The 22,838-nt window shown below is 43.9% G+C and overlaps 1 protein-coding gene across 5 annotated transcripts in view; it reads left to right on the top strand.

The window, feature by feature from the left end:
* Positions 1–5,336: 5,336 nt before the first annotated feature.
* The window catches only part of Fsd1l (fibronectin type III and SPRY domain containing 1 like), a 71,693-nt gene continuing 54,191 nt past the window's right edge, over positions 5,337–22,838 (top strand). For 4 of the 5 annotated variants that reach the window (XM_021160018.2, XM_029476076.1, XM_029476075.1 and 1 more), the window contains exons 1-3: positions 5,355–5,525; positions 20,701–20,796; positions 21,381–21,512. In XM_021160018.2, coding sequence (XP_021015677.1) covers positions 5,511–5,525; positions 20,701–20,796; positions 21,381–21,512 — 243 coding nt within the window. In that variant the 5' untranslated portion in view covers positions 5,355–5,510. Of the gene's footprint in view, positions 5,526–20,700; positions 20,797–21,380; positions 21,513–22,838 lie in introns of all 5 variants that reach the window. The other variant, XM_029476078.1, reaches the window with a different exon arrangement.

A 22,838-nucleotide genomic window follows, 5' to 3' on the forward strand; every position in this document is an offset into this window, starting at 1 on the left:
GCTTTGGGACAAGAGCACGTCTGTGTGTGTGTGTGTGTGTGTGTGTGTGTGTGTGTGTGTGATATGCATGTCCCACGTAGGGCTGAGTCCTTAGCAGTCCCTTACTCTCAGCACTCTGACTAGTTATAACTCTCTGAATTGACTGCTGCCCCTGCACAAAGGAGTGTCTTTGGCTGAGGCTGAGAGCATCGCCAATCTGTGGGTAAACACACAAATCACTAGAAGACAGTTTGACAACATACCTGGTTAGCAAAACAAAAGTAGTAGGTTGTTCCATAGGGCAGCAGCTCTCAGCCTGTGAGTTATGGCCTCTTTGGGGGTTGAACCACTGGAAGTTTGGCCATGAAAAGGGATGGACATTTTCACAGGGGTTGCCGAAAACTGTAGGAAAACACAGATATTTACATTACAATTCATAACAGTAGCAGAATTACAGTTGGGAAATAGCAATAAAAATAATCTTATGGTTGGGGTCCCCACAACATGAAGAACTGTATTAAAGGGTCTCAGCATTAGGAAGGTTGAGACCAGCTGCTCTATGGCCTATCATCTCTCCAGCCATTGGCTTTACCAGGTGTATACTATCAGGTATACACCTTCTGTGGAACGGGTCTCAAATCCAGTCAGCAATTATCTGTAGACTCTGCAGACATTTGGAAAGGAAACCTGTCTTCTATGGTTTCCAGCAGTGGGAGTGGATTCTACCTGTGGGATACTAGAGAACATGACATCTTTTTCTGTGTACTCACCCCAAGGAGACAGAAGTCAGTGACTGTACCCATGCCATGTGTCCGATTAGGCTGTGAGCTGGTGCTTGCATTGTGCTTCTCGCACTTCTTTGGTTCTCCACCATTCAGGTTTATGCTTGCTGCTTTCCTATGAGCCTTAGGGCTCTCTAAGTGTGAGATAGGCTACCACACTGCTCTGTCTGTCCACCAGCCTCCTCCAGGGCATAGCCAACCTCTCCTTTGTAGGAGCTGCTGTCGGATACTGAGTGCCTAGGCTTGCAGGGCTTTGGGGGGCGGGGGTGAATCTGGATTTTCATTAGAAGGAAGCAGGAAGCACCAAATTAGGTGTCTATGGATGAGAAGTGAGACTAAGCACAGGTGCTGTTGTGGATGTTTATCACGTGTCAGACACAGCTAATCACCTGACCGGACTTGTTCCACTTAATCCACTCATCAGCTGGAGCTGGTGCCATGAGCCCTGTTTCACAGCTGAAGAAACAGAGGCTCGGAGAGGCTTGTCTTACCAGGCTGGGTTGGAAAAGTGAAAACCTGGGTCACGTTTAATCAGGGAGTGATGGGTGAACGTTTGGGGCTTTGACAAAGGGCTGCACCTGATCGGTGATGGGTATCAGGGAAACACAGGGATCGCACAGAACAGGGGAGTTGGAATGGGAACAGGTTTACTAAGGCTCCAAGACTCAAGTGGAGAAAAAACTATGCAAGAGTAGCCTTGAAGGACTTGCTGTGTAGAAGTGTAGTGATCATAGCAGCCACTGCTCATTACAGGCCCACTAAGCCAGACGTTTTCCTATACACAGTCTCCTTTAATCCTCACTAAATGCAAAAGGCAAAGTACGTTCCCTAGGCCATGCCGTAGGAAATGAAGCCACAGAGAAGCTAAGAGCTTACTGATAGCTATAGAGCTGACCAGCAGCGGTATCAGGATTCAAGTATAGCCAGCTGATGGTGCCTGTAGACCCAACTGGCCTGATCCTCAAAGGGGAAGTTGTCAGATACATGGAGAGGAACAGAACTTCCTCTCCCAGAACTCCTCAGGGAGCTCAGGCCTGCGTGGAGTACCTAACATCTCTCAGAGAGGACAAAGAACCTAGTTTGGCGTGGGGCAGTTTTGCTAGATGTTAGCGGTGTCATTCACGAGGTGATCCTGCCTTGGGGTTTCATCAGAAAGCAAGCAGACTGACGACATGAGCATCTCAGAACCACAAGCTCACATTTGGAAACAATGTATATCGTTACTCCTTGCTGTCCCTTTCCCTTTAACGTGTGTGTGTATCATGTCTGTGTGCAACAGGTATACACAGGTCCAACAGGCACATGTGCATCTGTGTACCACGCGTGTGGGCATCCTGTTTAATTGCTTTCCACTGAAAACTTGAGGCATGATCACTAACTCTGCGGCATGCTGAGTAGGTTGGGCTGGCAGGCCTGGGAGTGCCTGGTATCCTTTTCTCTCTACCTCCCTGGCATTGGGATTTGCAGGCATGCCACCACACCCGACAGTGCTAGGTATCAAGCTTCTGTCCTCATGCTTGGGTGACAGGCATTCTACCAACAAAGCTATCTCTCTAGCCCCTTTGTTTTCTTCTCTTAGGACTTTTTAATTTTTATTTTATATGTGCAAGGGTTTTGCCCGCTTGTATGTTTGCGTACATGATTGCCTGGTGTCCTTAGGCGTCAGGGAGGGGCAATGGATTGCCTAGAAATGGGAGTTACAGTCCTGAGCTGCCATGTGGATGCTGGGAACTGAGCCGAGGTCCTCTGGAAGAACAGCCAATGCTCATAACTGCTGAGCCATCTCTCCAGATTCCCTTGCCTGCCCCCCTCCCCTTTTAAAGAGCAGTTTCTTCCTCTTAATGGTTCCCAAGGGTTAGCGACATTAGTACCATCTGGAGGGTTCCTGGAGCCGACCCTGGAGTTTCTGTTTTGTTGGTTCTGAGGAAAAGGCTTGAGGACTTGCGTTTCTAAGAAGGTATCAGATGATGCTGATGCAGTCAGGCCTGAGGTCAAGATTTAAGAATAACTCCTTTAAAATAACGTTACTTTAAAAGCATTTCCTAACCTGATTTGGTATGCCAAGATAAGTACATGAAAGGTAAGGGCTTGCCTCTAGTCCAAAGGCTTAGTGGGTGGGTTTGCAGCCTAACTGCCTGGCTTGCTGAGGGAGTGTAGTGAGAGAACTTTGATGGCTGGAGGGGACACAAATCACAGCCCAAAAGGAACTGGCTGCTGAGAACGAGGTTAGCAAATGGTCATGGGTGAGCTGTCCTAGGAAGCCAGACATCAAACCAGAGCCAGAGATCTGCTGGGGGGCAGAAGTCAAATGGGGTACAGCTGTTGTCAAAATCCACAGGCTGTTTGGCTGGCCTGAAAGGAAAGAACTACAGAGACTGGGGCAAGGAGCCAGAAATGAGCTCCCAGGGTGTGGCTCTGTGACAGTCTGGTGATCACATTGCAGGGCGACTGTGTCTCCCAAACCCACTTTCTTGACCTTGTGGTGGTGTCTGTCACTCAAACTGTGCCCAGGAGCTTCCCTCTGGTGGAAGTGAGGTGAAATTTTGGAGATGAGACCAAATGTTCTTTCCTTCCTTTCATGATGGGTCCACGGTGTCAATCAAGGGTGGCGATGTCCTCTCCCCTGCAGACTGAATTTCTCAGCCATAGAAAATGACTCCACTTCAGCACTGAGATCAGCCCTCCAAGCCACCAGCCCTGGGTCAGTGGTTGGACACCTGGCTCTGTCATATCTCCCCCATGTAATTGAGGGGGCTTGGCTAGTAGAGTCCCTTCCCTTGATATCAAGAACTGGCTCCTCTGAAGGACTGCATGCCAGCCTCCTTTCAGCTGGCAGAAGTGAAGCTGGGCATTCCTCTCCTAAGTCCCAGGCCTGTGAGCATTGTCTGCTTCGCCTGATCTAAACCGTGGTTTCCTTTTGTGTCTTTTATCATATTCCTTGCATTTCTGTTCAGGTAAGAAAGGGTTGTATGGTGGTGGTGCACTCCTTTAATCCCAGCACTCAAGAGGCAGAGGCAGGAGAATCTCTGTGAGTTTGAAGCCAGACTGGTCTACAAAGCAAGTTCCAGAACAGCCAGGACTATACACCCTGTCTCCAGAAAAAAATAAAGCAAGCAAGCAAACAAATAAACAAAAAAGGTCTATTGGGTGCACAGTGTGTGGTCTGCTCTTTGCTAAGGTCAGAATACAGGTGTGGTAAAAAAGGTTTGATCTAAAGAAACCACAGTGTAGTTGGACTCTAGTGGAAACATAAAACATTCAAGTGTAAATATGATTCATTTAAAACAGCTCCTGCCTCTTCAAGGTCTTGATTCTTAACTGTCCTTCTAACGAGATATTCTTCCTCAAACCCTTTCATATAACCCTTACCCAGGTCATTCCTCAGTAATGTCAGGAAATTGCTCCCTACCTCTTCGGAGTCTATTAACTCTGTGCAATTTATTTGTTTACTTTATTTCTTCCATTTACCTCATGCATTTCCTCCTTTGTTAATTTTTTCATGTGTGTGTGCTTTGGTCGAGGATATTACAATGTGTGGGCACACAAGTGGGGGCACCTGTGTGCTGGTGTGTGTCTGTGGTCACTTGGCTTTTCTGTGGGTAACACGTTCTGGGTATACAGACTCTGGTACTCGTGTCTGCCCCCTGATCTATCTCCCTCCTCCCTGATTTCTCCTCTTACAAACTTTTCTTCTAACAGCCTCATGGATTTGTATTGTCCTTTCCCACCTTAGATTGTAAGCTCTTTGAGAATCAGGCCTTTTCACTGAGGATTTGTGTAGAAGGGCAGAACCGGTTCCTAACGGTCATTCATACTCGTTTCCCTTTTATTCCATTAGGATGTGAACACCCAGAAGAATTTTTCTTGAGTCACCTAAATGGAGATGAAGCCTGCCTCTCTGGAGAACCTTTTCAAGTCTTCTCCCCAAGTTTTCTGGTCTGCAACTGCCAGCTCCACCCGTCCTGAGCAGATTCTAATTTGCTGCCCCACTCTCATGCTCTGGGGAGTTCAAACACAGGATTTAAGCTGTACAGTCCTCTGCGAGGTCTGCATTCATTCTATTTCATAGATGACACAGGATCAGGGAGAAAGACTTGCTCACAAGGTAGCAAGGTACTACAACAAGGTTGACCAGGCAACAAAGCCCATGTGGTCCCATACCCACGTATCTGTATCTTTCTACCCCTTGTCCCAGAGCCCTTTAAGCTTTCCACCACGCTCCCTGAAGACCCTTCCCCACGTTTCCGCGGCCTCTCCATCCTAGCGTGTTTATTCCAGTGGGATCACTGGGCCTGGCCTACCAAGGCTAAGTGGAGAGATGCTGCAGGTGAGGGATGCGTCCCGGACAGAGCTAGCTCACAGGCTCTCCGCACGACCTGGCTGCTGGGTGCCCAAGGGCTCATTGCAAGGCCCGCAGCGATGGCACAGGAAAAAGGATGCAAGGAAAGAAGCAGCTGCAGAAGGAAGACGCAGGCGGACAGGCAGCGTTCCATCCTCTCCGCCTGTGCGGGTGTCGGCGCACGCATGCGCATGCGTGGCGCGCTCGAACCCCACCCTCCCGCGGGCCGCCCTTTCACCCTGGCAACCGCGGCTCAGCAGCAGCGCGCGCGCGGGTAGGGCGCGGACGGGCGGGATCTCTGCGGGACAGGACAACGCTGACGGCGGCAGAGGTAGCGGGTCTCTAAGGCTCCTCCGGCTTCTCACTCAGCTCCGGTGACAGGTTCGGCCCGGAGGGCTTAGTCCCTAGCCATGGACTCGCAGAAAGTAAGCGGGGGGCGCAGCGCCCGGCCGAGAGGGTGGGCGGGGCGCGCGGGGCTGGGCGCGGAGGACGAGGCCGGGCCTGGGACCCACCCGACCCGACCCGACCCGACCCGATCCGATGGGACCTGAGCGCCAGCAGGGAGCGATGGCCGCGCCCGGGACCCCGGACGACCTCTGTCCTGCTCTTGGCTCCGGGAAGGGACTGCGGGGAGGAAACCGCGAGCCGCACCCGGGTCTCTGCCGCCCTTTGCGGGCGCTAGGCCCCTTTCTTCCCGCTGCCCGCGGCGTGCTCCGAGGGTGGGTCCCTTCTCGGTTGGAGTGAGGACCAAGGCTCGGCCTCGCGTGGGGGGGATCCCCGCCCGCGCGGAAGCTGGTGTCTCTTTTCTTCCACCGTGTCTTAAGCACGGTTTCTGCTCTGTAGGTCCGGGGACAGAATCTCCTTTGTACATCTGCCCACTGCCTTGCTAGTGGTTTATTTATAAGCAGATCTCAGTGTTTGCCTAATTGAGGAAAAAGGCAGTTGTCAGGGCCGCTGCCCCACCCTCGTCCTTCAGTTGGTGAGGCTGGTCAGTTACCCAGTAGTCTTGTTTCGGAATGTTTAGTACTTTGAGAACAAGTTTAAGGAAAGAGCTACACAGTAGCCTTTTTTAATTAAGCAAATAGTGTACTGAATACAATTGCAACTGAATTTTTAATATTCAGTAGTAATTCCTGTATAAGTAAGCCACCTTGCTATCTTTGTTATGTTATAGTGTAATTGCAATACATTGCGGTATAGGAAAGAAAAACGCAAGTGTTATTAATAATGCATCAGGGAAAACAAGGGCATTTCTAAGAGGCCATTCTTTTTTATTATTGCATAGAAAGTGCCAGAAAGACTTATAGAAAAACTGCAATTCTTACCTGGATTTATCTTTCTGAGCTTGCCTTGAGACCCATTCATTTGGGTATATCCAATTATTATTTCCACAACTATACTATAATATCTTTTAAAGAGATTACTAGTATGTCTAAGAATGTGTATTTTGAGTGTGTATAAATTTAAAGCATTCTCTGTTAAGCTGATAAAACATTGCATGACTTATTAGAGGAAAGGCATCATGTGATATTTAAGTGGGCATTAGCAAAGGTCAAAAGGAAGAAGAGCAAGTGCCTGGAGAATCTGGAAAGATGAGTTTCAGGGTACAGTATGTTTGCTACCTGTATGCAGAGCACATTCATCTCTTTCATCTTCTGTTCTGTAGAAATAAGAAAAGAATATACTATTAGAAAGTCTGGATAAAATACTCCATTCAGAAAACAGTATTTTCAAGTTTATGAATAATTAGTACTAAAATAGTCGGTGCATGGTAAAATGCTAAAAGTGTTTCAGTGTAGATCATCTTATCAGGGGACACTGAGGAATCAAGTGTTTGATGTGAGTTCTATAAGGACAAACATGGTTTCAACCAGGTTTTTCTCATTTCAGACACTGTATTTGTGCACCCACAGGATGCCATCAGTAGTTTCCACAGAGGTAGTGAAGAGTTAGCTGTTCTTTTACTGGTGTTGATGTATATCATATTGGATAATTCTGAAAAGTCAACTTTTCAATATTAAAATTTTGTCGGAGGTATCAAGCAGTCTTCTAGCGAAGAGAGCTTGTGCTATGGCTTCCGATGGCTATCTAGGTCTAATGTTTGTAATTAGCACTCGTGCTGTCAACCTGAGCTTCATTTTCTTACGGTTTGCTGCAGAGTCAGTTACTAGCTACAAATAGTAACGAACTAATTGGGTATTCTTGTCTATTACCTAAGACAGTAGTGAACCTGTAGCATGAGATTTCCAGACTATTTCCTGTTGTAGAATGTTCACATTAAAATGGTAGCAGAAATGGTACCCAGGTCTATAAAGAAAGTAGCGACATGCTGTAAGTGGCAAAGAAGGCCTGGGGATTTGGGCTGTGAGTTATTAAGAGGAGCCAGCTCTCTGGTCATACTGTTTACGGGCCATCATAGCTTGGATAATTTGCCATGAGTCTCCATTTCTTCATCTATAAAATAGAATATCCACTGCAGTCTCTTTAAGAGTTACGAGGATTGTGTCCATTTCTGGAAAACAACCCAACAGAAATTATCTGTGAGCTCTTGTTAATCAAAGACACTCAACCTCAAAATCACGTTTCTCTTTTCAGAGCCACTCTGGACTTCCTTAAGGTGTGTTTTCTACTTGTTTATCTTTAAGAAATTATTTCAGTTGGTGGTGCCAAGGGACGGTTGTTAAGTCCTAATACAAAGAGGATTAAGAGTTGTGAGTCAGGCAATCTATGATAAAGACATTAACTGGGTGTCTCACAGAAGCGTGCTGCTGGCTGCTCAGCACATGGGTGCTGCTGGCTGCTCAGCACATGGGGTGGCTTCCCCAGCTGCTTTTTTTTCCCTTTTGTCTGTGGAAACGACTTCAGTGTTTTGTTAGCAACAAATGCTCTATTTCACTAGAGGAGGAAGACGAAGTTGCTGTGGGTGTGTAAGGCATACTGTAGGATACAGAAGCAGTATTATCTCCTAGAAATGGACAGAGGGATTTTGTTTATGTAGAGTTTCTGGGACACTTTTGTGAGCAGGATGTGTTATGGATAGGTGGCTTTGTTTGATCCCCAGACCTTTTGAATATGTCCTTAAGTAGTTCTAAGATAAAATCTGGAAGGTTTCTTTACCCAATGAAATAAATGTGCACATTCAGAGAAAACACTGAAACAAATAAGACAGCTGAGCCTCTTGGGTACTTCTTTTGAAGTTGGTAGTGCAAGGTAAATTTCCGTGCAGATCACTGGTATTCATTGGGCTTTCTGTTTCTAGGAAAGGTGCTTGTTACAGCAGTGGGGGTGAGAGGGTGGGCAGAGGAAGGATGCAGTTAGGAGCATGCTTTGTTAAATGCTTTCCCCATTGTTTTTCTGAGTGTTCTTCCTACCTGGGTAGGGACTCAAAGGTCTCCTTTATACTACAGGGTAAAGCTAGACTGGGGACATCTGCATTTGTCTTACCTATTTCCTCTTAAATCCTGATACTTGCTGTAGAGTTGAAAGACTCACTCCATATCCAATTGGGTATCCATAGCTATCCAATTGACCCATCCGTGTTCCTTAGTTACTTGCTTTCAATTTAAAAAAGAAAAAATTTCTCAAGGGAAGTGAAGAAGACTGGAAGTTGGGTGTTGTGCATACACTACCATGTCACACCACTTTACACTCTCACAGCAGAATTCTCTCATGGTTCACACAGTCACTCAGCTAGCAAGTGGCAGTCTGGATTCAAACCAGGTTGATTTTTTTGTTTTTGTTTTTTCCATATTCCACACTTTTTCATTACCTCTCTTCAGGCCTGTATTCTTGGCTTCTAAATACTAAAACAATTAAGGTAATTAAAATTTAAAATATTAGGTCCCAACAGTTAGGAGCTGGGGAGATGGCTCAGCAGTTAAGAGCCCTTCCTGCTCTTGCAAGAGGGCCAGAGTTTGATTCTACGACCCACATCGGGGGACTCACAAGCACCTGCATGCATGTGCACCTCCCCACACACATACACATAATTAAAAAGAAAATAGATCTTTTAAGACAAATAAAATGTTACTAGGGACAAACCCCAGTACAGTGGTCAGGTTTGTTGGTTTGTTTTAGACACTTGTCAAGTGTAGTGAAGTGTTGATACGTGGAATAGAGTACAAGTGAGAGGAAAGTCTGGCAAGCAGGTCAGGTAAGATCTCTGTCCTGCATCAGCATCTCCTCTTCCATTATTTCTTTCTCTTCTTGGAGAGAGGGGTGGGAATCTTACCTCTCTCAATAGATCTGTAGACCATGAAGTGCTACAGAAATGACCACCATGTGAGTGCCCATGCACTCTATACTCACATATTAGTACCTTTGTGTTTTTAATTGAACTTGGCAGTTTCTAAATATCAGTAATGAAGCAGGCTTTTCTTTTTTTTAAAGTTTTAACACAATGCCTCTTTGCAATGCTTGGCTGAATGTCAACAGGATTATTCATGCAGCAAGCACATACTTGATGTTGGCTGTAGTGGTGGATATTCCATACTTGGAAGCAGGTGGATTTGCCAGCGGCCTTCACTGTGTTCTCACCTCGGCTGATTTTCCCAGCCTCATTCAGATGTAATCACTGGTGTTTGTTGATTGGTAACAGTTTAAAGTTGGTATGTAATTATTTATTTTTTAAATATAACTTTTAGCATAGCCAGTCTATGTACCTTTGCTAGATTACAAATATAAATAATACAAGTTTTATTGCAGGAAATGTTAGTTATAAATACATTAGCAAAATCCCCTTTAATTCTGAACCTTGAAGATAACCACAGTCAACAATTGATTTGCTGATCACCTTTTATGCAAATAGAACCTTAAAGATTAGGCATCATACTACATGTACTTCTTTATAATTTGCCTTCATGTAATATATCATGAGCATTCTCCCAGTTTATCATCATTCTACAACACTTAATATCAAGTCAGCATAGTGCTTTCATAGGAATGTGATTCTTGAATACACTGGATAGCTATCCTTCTGTTAGATGTTTATGTTGGTCCCAGGTTTTAAGATACTAAATAATACTGAAAGAAGCATTCTTGGAGCTAAGTCCCTGCCTCCGTATGCCTTAGTAAACTACTTGGCATACATTGGAGAAAGGGAATGGCCAGTTTCTTAAACTTCTTGTGATGTATTGCTGCTCATTTGTCCTTCACAAGGGCTGTAGGGGTCAGTGCTACTATCCACAGTGTTTGAGCATCTCCAGCTAGGTCCTCCTTGTGCCTCCCTGGCCCCTGGTTTACTTGTTAGCTAAGTGGTTTGTTATTGTAGGTGGTGGGGTTTTTTGTTTTGTTTTGTTTGCCAGTAGGGGTGTTACTGCTCTACTCATGTGGCCATGGGGAGTGGGCGAGTACTTAGTTTATTGTCAGGCCTGCGATGGTGAATGCCCAAGGCTTGCTTATACAGGGCAATCAGACTCAGGGGCTTATAGCTCCAAACCTTGAAAACTAGAGCTTTATAGCCCCAGGCCTTAGACGCTAGAGCCACCTAGCCCAGTGTGGTCTGGTAAGAAGCTTACTGCCCCAGGGCTCCAATTGCCAGTGGCCCGACCAAGGTGAGAACAGCAGTCACCAGTAGTCAGGGACAGCCACTTTCACAGGTCTAGTGTTTTGGATGTTAGACTCCGTAGTGGCATGAGTTAGCTCTTGAGCTACTGGTGTCAAGGCCCTAGCCTTCAAGGTTTAGAGGCTCTTAGGCATGCCTAAGAGAATGGTGTTTGTGGTCTTTCTTTGTATTTCTGTCACCGGTTATCATCTACTACCTTTACTTCTGCCACTGCTGTTCCTGCTGCTGTCTGGACTCATCACTATCTTCTTGATGTCGCTGCTGAGGTGGCAGCCACTCCACCTCCACTCCGAGGGCCATTGCTTGTTTTTCGTGCTACCATTTCAGCCCATTCTACTTCAGATTCATCAGGAGAGAAGGAGAATGTATGGGGCCTAGAGTTACAAGATTGGAGGTAGCACTGGAGGATGCTGGACAGCTTGGTTATATCATGGAGGGGAGGAGTGACATACAAATAAAGGAAAGTGTTCATGCCAGTCATTATACCAGCTTCCAGCCTCACCGGTCACTGCCTTGTGCTGTAAACTCAGGAGGTTCACCTAGCAAGGTTTTGTCTCCTGGCACAAAGCTTTCCAAGACCAGGCCAGGCCAGGCCAGGTTGTCTGAAGTGGTTGTGACTGGAGAAAAAGGCTCCTGGAGCAAGAGTCCTGGATTTAGGTGTATTGACCCTTGCAGCTGAACATTCTCACAGTAATTGTAAAGTATCCAAGACAGCCAGGCTACCATGAGGGCTGTCTGGCCAGTTGCCATGGAAGGGGTGCCTGGAATAAGGGAAGGCTGTGTGCTGCTATCCAAAGACCTGAACAGCTGCTTCTGGTAGCTTAACTCATTGACAAAGAAAGAAAACAAAACGTTATGGGACATTTACAATAAAGACTTAAAGAGAGCTCACCATAAGCTTATGTTTGCTTAGCCTCTCCCCAGTGCTCTAGGGAGTGTTGGTTCCATCTCACCTCTGACACCACTGAGTGGAACAGTTCTCTGCCTGGCTAAAACCGCTTCAGTCTCTCACATGCTTACATCCCCTCACCCCTAGAAGGGAAACTACCTCCTCCTCCTCTGACTCCCTGTCTTACCCAGTTCAGAATAGAAAGGCATGCGCCATCCTGCCAGTTCATTTTAGTGTTAGCCGATTCTCCCAGTTGGTGAGTTAGATGACCAGGATTGTTCCGTGGTTCAAACGAGCCAATCTTACATTTACACTTAGTACTACTCACAGCTGCTCACCGAGCTTCCCCACCAGTTAGTTATTGTATGATTGTCAGATTCCTGACATCTTAGTTCTCCTTTCTTATCTTCTTGCATCATGCCTGGACCAAACACTCTTGTTAATATTTGCAGTAGCTATACTCACCGGGTAAGACTTACTGTCTTAGCTTACCTGCTAGATGAGGCCTTCTAATAGTCAAGTCTTCTTACCTAATTCAGATGAGAACCAAGGTATGAAGTGATACAAGAGGTGCCATCTGGCAACAGCTGGATTCACTGACACCCCCCTCCCCCAAGGTTGCTACACCCTTGTATTCCAGCCCCAATGGAGCCAGTAGTTGCCACTAGTGTAAAAGCTGACGTTCCTCAAACAAATGCCTGGATTTGAATTGGGGCTGTTGATTGATAGCTGCATGACCTAAATCAAGTTAACTTCTGAAATCTTTATGCAACCATAAATTGTTGGCAGCCCTTATAATGATTTTTTAAAAATACTCTTGACATTGGAAGTGCTAACTAATAATTTGTCTGAAGTAAGGATTAGCCTCTTTAAATTGCAGGGGTGTAAGTGGTACTCCCAGTGATTCTAGTTTTGTATATCCTAACTGTTATAAATATGAATGTAGAATTTGTCCCAGAAGTCTCTTGGTCTGAGATGCTGGTAGAAGAGCCCATGTGTCAGTAGTTCTTAATCATGCCACATGGATGATCAGCGATAGAAGAGAACATGTGGACCTGATGGTTGGAGGTCATCTGTTCTATAACAGGAAGTTAACCCACCATCGTGCTGGGCTTGTTACACTCCTGGGTAGCTTTAGATAAGTAGCCCAAGTTGGCAGAGCTTTGTTGTTGTTGTTGTTGTTGCTATTGGCTGCAGCTAAATTAAGACTCAGCATTGGAGTTATCAGATGTTGCTGGAGCACATTAGTCAGAACAATGCTGTTTCAAAGTGGTGACCGGCAGCATTGTAGATTCCAGTTTACAAATGATTGACATGCAGGGTGCTGTGGCCTGGGTCTGGGAAGTCGTCCAAAGCCCCGTGTTAAAGACTGTTCCCCAGTGCTTAGCCCTGTAGATGAGAGCCTTGCGGGAGGTCTTCAGGTTAGTGGGCTTGCACACTTCTCTCTCTGGCTTCCTGATCATGGCCAGGAGCAGTCCTCTGCTCAGCCTTTCTGCCATAATGATGTACTGCTTTTAGGCTGAAAGCTCTGGTACATACCAGCCATGTGTGAAACAGAAGGCACTGTCCCTCTGTAGGTGGGACGTGCAGTACCTGCTTGTCAGTTCCAGGGTCTTTTCTTGTAATTTTGAGGCACAATCTTAGTAATATTTGTGATGCATGAATCTCTGATCATTTTCTTATTGGACAGCACAGTGTCATAGTTAATATTAACTGTTTTCATCTGAATCCTGCCTTGTGGCATATTAATTCTGAGCTTCTAGAAGAGCTACTTGAACTTCTTCATGCCATCTTTGGAAAATTAAGATATTAGTATCTTATAAGATTCTTCATTTAAAATGTGTATGGCTGCTTTGTTTGAATGTATGTTTGTGGTCCATATGTATCCCTGCTGCCTGAGGAGGCCAGAAGAGCATGGTGGTTCCCTGGGACTTGGGTGGCAGACCTCTCTGAGCAGTCATGTGGGTGCTGGGAATTGAACCTGGGTCCTCTGAAAGAGCATCCAGTGCTCCTAACCAATGAATCCAATACCATTTATAACCCCCTTTTTATTGCTGGCTTAGCAGTTGTGTTATTCTAAATTCACAGTCAAATAATTGATATCTTGATTCTTATGACATAGACTTTTGTGTTTTGGTGACTATTCTGTGTGACCATGCACAGCAGCTAAGAGCACATCTCTGGAGACATTTGCTCTGTGTGTTTTGTCATGACCTGACATAATTGGCATTTGTCAGTCTCTTTTCCAGCCTATTTAGAACTTTCACTTATTACTGCCTGAAGCTTTATAAAGCACAGTTATCTAAATAAGCTCCAGTGATTCTATATGGCCTTTATCTATTAATATTTATCATGATACCCATTAATATTTGGAAGGTAACTGGAGGCTTGAGATCTGACGTGAATTTCCAGGTCTTTGTAGGCATCTTTGATGCAGACAGATTTCCATGGTGCAGATGAACAGTTTTCATTGTGAGTACCTTCCTTCACCAGGAGCCTGGATACTATCACAGACACCACAATGCTCATCCTATAATCTTTGTTTAACTAGTACATTGTGTATGTCTTAGAATCGTAGTTAGGAATGTGAGGGCTCCAAGGTGGAAAGAGACCTTATTGGAGAAACTCAAAACAGTCTGCACAGCTGAGAAGAGAGCAAAAAAGTTGTTATAAATTGAAGCAGTCAAGGTAGGCCGTGGAACAATCAGGTGGGCTTTGGATGTTGTGTTGAGGGTGTTTTACTTTATACAGGAAGCACTGAGAAGTGACTGAGAGATGTGTTGGTGTCTTATTGCTTTAATTGGAAAGTAAAAACATTGAGAAGAAAGTTGAGCATGGGCTTTGCTATAGATTGAGACGTGATAGTGACTAGTACTAGGGTTTGTTAGTAACTATCTAGAACTATTTAGGACTATCTAAAAATAGTAGAACTTGGTGGCTGTCTGCAGGTTGTATATAAATCAGAGGGGAGGAAATGTTGGAAGATGAAGTTTTTGGATTTTTGGATTGCCTTGCCCTTTATGGAAGTAGAACACAAGAATGGCCATGGGTCAGTGAGGGAAGATTATGATCATGTGTTGACTTTTGAAGGGCTTTTGCCACATCCAAGTGAGATTTCAAGTAGGGAGTGTATTGAATGCACTGGGGCTCAGAGGAAAGGCTCCTGCCTGAAAGCTCCAGGTCTGCTGCTGCCCTGCATGGTGTCTACCACACTGGTAGAAACATCAGGCTTTGACTTCTGCCCTGCCCGCATCAGTTCATTTATGTTCTCATTATGGAAACTATTTGCAGGCTTAGGTTTTCAAAATCCTACTTTAATAAGGGTTTTTAAATGCTTTAACCTCAGTTCTAGCCCACCACCCACCAAAGAGAGTGGAAAGGAAAGGTTGTTAGGGCAAAGGAGGATGTGGACCTGCCTAGAAATAGTTCTTTTGGGCAGTTCCAGTCTTCACTGTCAGGATATCAGAAGTTCAGTTCCCACAGATCAGCAGCGGTAGCTCAGTCCACTCACACTGTTGATGAATCAGCAATAGCAGTTTGATCCAGAAAAGACAGCAAGGCTCTGCCAGGCGGTCCAAGTCTGTGGAAGTGGTAAGAAGCTGCTGGAACGAGAAGTGCCTTGGTGCATTTTCTCTCTACCAAGTCATAACAGTGATCAGTGAAGAAGGCAAGGTGAACCAATGCCACAGCATCACCAGCAAAGACCAACAAGGACCAGCAAAGAGGGGCAAGGTGAACCAGTGCAACATAGTGCCCCACTGTCTGTTGGGATATAATTACATCCTTGCCTAACACCATGTGTCTGTTCTCAACAAACCATCCTCCCACATGTCTGTCTCAACAGAGCATCCTCTCAGACAATTTCCAGAAAAACATCACGTGACACAACTGAATCTCCAAAGAAACCAAAACTTTCCACTTAACTGTTGATGAAATTTGAAATTCTGGGGGGATTAACTGAGGTAGTTGGATACAGAACATATTTATATATACCCTGACATGTTGCCTGTTATATTTAGAAATCACTTAAAAACAAACAAGCAAACAAACAAACAAATGAAGACCCTGCTGCTTTGGCACCTATTCAGCCTGTTCTCACCCAGCACATTCCCAGAGTAGTCACATGCCATCTCTGTATACACCTCTTCCCTGAGCCCTGTCACCCTAGAGAGAACTCTTGTCTGATATACGTGTTAAAGCCAAGTTTCCAAATGCAGGTCACATTATTATCCTTCAGGCATTTTTAAAGTTCATCTTAAATACTGTACTTGTAAATTGTTTTCTGTTCTGTTGTGCTCCAGGCTCTTCTGTGGTTCTGCCTTCCCAACCTGGGTTAGGGAGTCCCATCCTTGGAGCAGAATGGTTGAAGCCACTGGTGCCCTTCATATTTAGTTCTCAATACTTCTCGTGGATCCTGGACTTGTTTATTACACTAAGTATAAGCTATTGACCAGAGTCCTTTGCAGTTGCTTGGCCTCTCCATAACATAGATTAAAGGTCAAGTGGATTCAGAGATGCTGGGCCCTTTTTCTCAGTAGTCTGTCCTTGGGGGACTTTGAGGTTATTAAATATAGAAGCATTGTATCTGCATTAGCTGCCAGTGTCACATTGGTTTCTGTTATTGATCTAGTAGTTTGCTTCTTCTGCAGTATATAATGTGCTCAGTAGCTGTATTAGATTCCTTTCTTGTTGCTGTGATAAAAATTCCTTGACAAAAGCATCTTAAGACTGGGTTTATTTAACCACAGCTCTAGACCTTACAGTCCCTGATTATGGGGAAGTCAAGGTAGCAGGAGCTTGCAGCAGCTGTCACATGACATCCATAGTCAAGAGCAGAGAGCAGTGCGTTAATGTAGCATATATTCTAATGGTCAGCTTGCTCTCTCGGTTACTAACCCTGCCCAGGCAGTTGTGCCACCCACAGTGGGTAAGCCTCATTAATGTCAATATAGTCAGTATAATCCTCTATAGACACTCTGATGGGCCAGGTTAATCTAGAGAGTCCTTCTTCAGATTCCTTTCCAGGTGATTCTAGATTGTGTCAAATTGACAATTAAAATTTACCATCACAGAGCTGGAGAAGTGACTCAGTTGTTAAGAACACAGTGCTCTTGCAGAGGACTGTAGCTGGTCTCTAGCACCTACATGCTAGCTTACAGCTAGCTGTAATTCTAGTTCCAAGGAATTCAACAACCTCTCCTACCCTCCATGGGCATGTGGCCTCTGTGGTCAGGCAAACCTCTCAGATTCATAAAAAATAAATAAATCTTAAAAAAAATTGTCACAGTAGTATTGGAAATCGATGTGAACTTCTTTCCAGAACAGCTGCTGTAATACTTCCTGGACCAATACAGTTTGAAAAGGGGTCTCTGATTTTTGCCTTGATAATGGCAAGAATTTCAGATGAATTAAATGGAAATGGTAAAAATAAGATTAATTGTAATATAAAGATGGCTATTTTGGAGTTATTAAACAGTATCATACAAAATAGACACTATGCTGGTGGGGCATTGGGTTTGATAACTCACATGAAGGCTATCCTTGGGTACAGTCTTATTTGGTCAGTTTCAATTTTTACTTTGTGATCTCCCCAAATTCTGCTCCAATGAGAAGTATTGGTGATCAGTGTGCGTTTTTCCTGCAGAGTGCATTCATTTCCCTCTGGTTGTTGTGGTTTCTAAGAGGCTTTAGGCTCTGAGAGTAATGCTGCCTCTGCATCATTTCTTATTTTTCTTTTTCTGAGAGTTGATAACTTTATAGGATTTTATATGTTCTAGTGCTAGTAATTACACAAATAAAAACTTAGAAATTAGTGAAACTCTGAAACTCTGGTAAAGAAACTTAGTTTGACCATTTCCACTTATTTCCACATACAGCACTTAGAATTCAAGAATCTCGCATGCTATAAACAGATAAGGAAAATCTACTTTGTGTAGCACATGCATGCTTAGCCCCTGCTGAAGTCAGAAGATGGCATCAGATCCCTTCAAACTGGAGTTAGAGATGCTCATGAGCTACCATGTGGTGCTCTGAATCAAACACAGAGAGCAACGAGCTCAATTAACCTCCAGCCCCTTGTAATGTGCTCCTAAAAACAGGAGCATTCATAATTGGTAAACCTTTTTAAATTTGTTTTTTAAATTGGTATCTTACTGTGTTGTTCTATGCAGTCTGGCCTTGAACTCTTGGACTCAAGCAATCCTCCTGCTTCTGCTTCCTACGTAGCAGGGACTACAAGTGTTTTGTTACCATACCAGGCTATGTAGTGGTTGACTATTTACTATAAGTTAGAATGCTATTTTAGACATACCTGGTTAAGTCAAGTCCCACAATGACTACATCTGTTTCTCGTTTATTTTGTGATGTGGCTGCGATTGGCTCACACTGTTTCTGTTGGCCAGCACTACCCTAAGAATGAGAACTCGGCAGCTGGTAAAGGCTGCACTCTGATACCATTATGATATGAAAGTCTATTTTCAGCAGGTGGGTTACTCATCATGATGTAGAAGAGTTATTATGAAGACATAATAAAAATTGGAGTATTTAGGTATGTTTGATTGTAGAAGCATAACAGAAGAATAACAGAAGCTTAAAAAAAAATGAGCAAGCTTTTCATTGAAAAAGTCCATGTGACTCATAGCTTATATAGCCAAGGCAATGCACATTTGTCCCCAGCATTCTCACAGTTGCCTCCTAATGCTCAGAGAGATTTTCTCTTCTGTGAACATTGCTCTGCATTTGTACTTTAGTTTTTATTGAGCATGCACAGATCATGATCATTGCAACTTTGCTGTTGGGCTGCATCCCTTGGGACCTGGCCATTCATTTCCATAGAGTAACACAGCTTCTTGAAGATTCTTCTGACTCTGCTCTGGTGCAGTGTCAGCATCTTTAAGTCACCCTTGAGTTTGCTACATGTACTTGACAGTGAACAGAGCTTAAGTTTAATTGTGAGTCTCTACTGTGGAATTTCTAAAAATTATGCCATTAAAAACTTAACAAGCAAACTACTAAGGAATATTAAATTCATCATATGGTTATACTAAATGACACAAATTAATTGGGTTTAGAGACTGTATTCCAAAGTGGTTGAGGACATGGGCTTTGGACTGCGACTAAACCCATCTGTATCTCTAACAGTATAACTTCGGCAGCTAGTTAAGTCTCCACTTTCTTGTCTTGTGTAAGATGGATGAATGCAGCTTCCCTTACTGCAGTAACTAAGTGGAGGGTTAATTTGAGCTCACAGTTTTATGGGGTTTAGCTCCTGGTCATCTTTGACCCTTTTGCCTTAGGTCCTGTGGGGAGGACCATCATGACATGGATCATGTGATGATGCAGAACTCACTCCATAGCTGAGGAGATGAGAGAGAGGAAGAGATTGGGGTCCTCCCTTCAAGAGCACACCCCTATGATCTACTAGCCTCCACTTAATGATTCCACTCTCTTCCAGTAATTCTACTCTGGGGAGCAGCTTTTAAGTCAATTTTTAAGCTTTTAAGGTCTTTAAGGACCATTGCAGGACTAAGCACTTGCCCTTATGAGCATCAGAAGCTGTCTGTTACCCAGAATGAACCAGATCATATGATTTGGCACCTCCTGTAAAAGGCAGAGGATGGTGTAGTTCTGTTCATATGCCGACTGTGTTGCTTTACATACTTAAAGATGACTGACACTGCACCAGAGAAGAGTCAGAAGAATCTTCAAGAAGCTGTGTTACATGGAAGACTAGGGTCTCCTTTTTACATCTCTTCAGAAGCACTGTGGCCCCTCTGACTGTGCCTGCCCCTCCAGAGTCCTGACTGCATGATGCCATTCTGATCTGTATACTTATTTCTGGGAAGAGCACGGACAGGTCAAAGCTAGCTCTTGGGGCCTGTAGTCCTTTTCCTAGCATACCTTCATTGTATTGTTTTTAAATAGTACAAGGATGAGGGTGGGAAGCTGTGGTGTGGGTAAGTGAAGAAAGCATAGAGCCCCTGAGTTGAGCTCAGGGATGACTATGCCTCCTTAGCTCCAGGGATTGTGAGAATTAGATGATATTTGCTGTGATTGGTTTTAATTTGCATTAATGTTGCATCGATTGTCCTCTTCGTTTCCTGAGAACTTTATATATAACCCCTTTATCCATGTCCAAGATGTTGAAAAGAACCTTGGTCCTGGGAAGTTTTTTTATAGGCTTTACCAATATAGTTAAACATGAAGGTGCTTAAAGGTAGCGCCTTCTGGGAAATGTTATACAGGAAAAGTACTTACATTTGATTTTTACTGAGTTTTCCCTCATTATTACTTGTGAAGTTATTAAGCAATTAGCGCTATACTGTCCACTATGTCAATACAGGTCACACATACCTCTATACATTCAAATTAACTAAATGGGACGATATCATCAAATTATATCACATACATATCTGAAAATGACATGCTGACGCCCATTATTTTGTACAATTAATGTACTCCAATAAGAAAAGCCTGAGACGTGAGCAGTAACTTGATTTCCTTGCAGTGGCCCCACATTTCTGGACAGTGATTATTAGTGTTGGGCAGTGAGTGGCCATCCTGGAGAGCTTCATGTGGTCAAGTAATTAATACCACTCTGGTTGCAGATTTGCAGCTTAGCCCTTCATATTTCTAAAATTTCTATTTTTATTTTTGTAAACAAATATATTGGCTTTCAATCTTCTCACCTTTATTCTTCGTGCCCTGATACAGTATTAAAAGCTCCTATTTGCTTTAGCATCATGGCTGTGTTTGGTTTAAAATAATACTGTTGATATGAAATAAAGCCATGCCTGGTGGCACACGCCTTTACTCCTAGCTGCTGGGAGGCAGAGGCAGGCAGGTTTCTTTCAGCTGGAGGCCAGCCTGGTCTACAAAGTGAGTTCTAGGCCAGCCAAGGCTATGTTGATTATTTTCAGTGTACCCTGTATTGAGGGGGTGGTGTTGTGTACTAGAGGTGACATGGTTTAAATAGGACAGGTGCATGACCCGTCCTGTGCACTCGCAGGCTTTGAGACGACAAAGAGGAGCTTTACATGAAGCCTGTGTCTTATGCAATGCGCTCTTCTGTAGCTTTCTCTAGAGAGTGCTTGTTAGGGGACTTAAAGTTTTCTTTTCTGAGAAGATAATACTTTGTTTTAAATCCTAGGAAGCTCTACAAAGAATCATTTCAACTCTGGCAAATAAGAATGATGAGATTCAGAACTTCATTGATACACTAAATCACACACTGAAAGGAGTTCAGGTATGAATATTTTTATCAAAAATTGTATAGTCGAATAATTGCTAAGTAATATCTATATAAATAACACTGTGGACTTCAGAGTATGATGTAATGCAGCTGTGCCTTAGAAGGACAGAATAGTAAACTAGCTTCCTGTGTCCTCCCTGCATTCTACACAAGGAAAGCAAGTGTTGCGGCCGGGACATCTGACATCATGTTTATAAGCAAGCAGTAAGGTCTTGCTCATTTCTGTTTACCAATGCCAATTAAAAGCAAAGTAGTGGAGAACAAACTATTTCTTTTACTGTACATAGTGAGGCAGATGCCAATGATAGGGCTTGCTTAAAGAAATAGATGAATATCAGATATTTACATTACTATTAATATCAGTAACACAGTTACAGATATCGAGTAGCAACAAAATAATTTATGATTCCAGATCACCATGAGACATTGTATTAAAGGGTCACAGCATTAGGAAGGTTGAGAACCACTCCGTTAGGGTAAGGTAGTTTATGATATGAATCTATTCATTTGCTTATGTATTTAGTTTTTATATGCTTTATGACTCTGCAATAAAATATTCATTTTGTTTTTAAAAACAGGAAAATTCTTCCAACATACTTTCAGAGTTAGATGAAGAATTTGATAGCTTATACTCTATATTGGATGATGTAAAGGAAAGCATGATTAGCACCATCAAGCAGGAGCAAGTGCGCAAGTCCCAGGAGTTACAGGTGAGGCGAGGCGTGCAGCTGCATGACCGTGGCTTCGGCTTCAGGCTTGAGGTTTTGAGGCAGAGATAAGTCTTGTCAGGGTGGTGTTTACCTTGTCTTGGGTCACAAATATCTTTTAATATTTTTAAAAGTTATGGTTAAAAATAACAAATTTACTGTTTGCCCTCGTCAGATAGAGCTTGTTGCTCCATACTGTTGCCTAGCAGAACTCGGGATCTTTTGTGTCTTTATCTCAAGGCTGAAACTCTTCACCCCTAAACTATCAGTCCTCATTTGCCCCTTTCTGCTCCTGGCAACTGTACCGTGTGCTCCATTATTTTGATTCCATAGATGTCTCATGCAAGTGGAATTGTGCAGCGTTTGTCCTTAGCCGCCATTGCAGCTGTAGCATAATGTTCCCAAGGTCTGTCCTTGCTCTTGCACAAGCCGGGCCTTCCTAATGGCTGAGTAACATTTTTATAAGCCACACCATCACTGCCTGTTCTGTGTGGCCTCTGAGCCATGCCACCGCTGCCCGTTCTCCATATGCATTGTGAGTAGTGCTGCGCTGAGTGTGGACGGGCAGATACACCTGAAGGAAGACACACTCCTTTCCATTCTTTCAGCTGGCAGTGTGCTGACCACGTGGCAGCCACACTTTTCATTTTCTGAGGTGCCTCACCCTCCCCGTTCCTCACTGCCCGAACTATTTGATATCCCACCAGCTGTGCACAACGATTCCAGTCGCTCATCCTTATCAGCATTTGCCTCCTGCTGTTTTTTTTTTGTTTTGGTGGCAGACATCGTAAAGGCTATGAATCATTTTTTGTTGTTGTTTATTTGGTTGTTTTTTTTTCTTTTGGAGACAGGGTCTTGCTATGTAGATCTAGCTATACTGGATTTCACTTGTAGACCAGGCTGGCCTTGAACTAACAGAGATCCATTTGCCTCTGCCTCCTGAGTGCTAGTATTAAAGGCATGTACTACTGTGCTTAGATATAAATCTATATTTTTGATATGGTTTTGATTTCCATTTCTCTAGTGACCAGAGAGAGAGATGGAACAGTTTTTATGCACTTGTTAATGTCTATATATTTTCCTTGAAGAAATTTTTACTCGTTTTTCTGTTTATTAAATAACTTATTTATTGTTTTAAAGTTACAGGCTTTCTTTATGCATTCTAGCTGTATTTTTATTTTTGTTTTTAGCATGGCTGTACCGGGATTTTGAATCCAGCCAGGGTCATGTATGTGTTAAGCACATGCTCTGCTTGGCTTCACACCTAATCCTGAGCACTGGATAGTAACCTTTGACAGATATGACTTGGCTTCACACCTAGTCCTGAGC

Source organism: Mus caroli, chromosome 4, assembly GCF_900094665.2.
Source record: "Mus caroli chromosome 4, CAROLI_EIJ_v1.1, whole genome shotgun sequence".
NCBI lineage: Eukaryota > Metazoa > Chordata > Mammalia > Rodentia > Muridae > Mus > Mus caroli.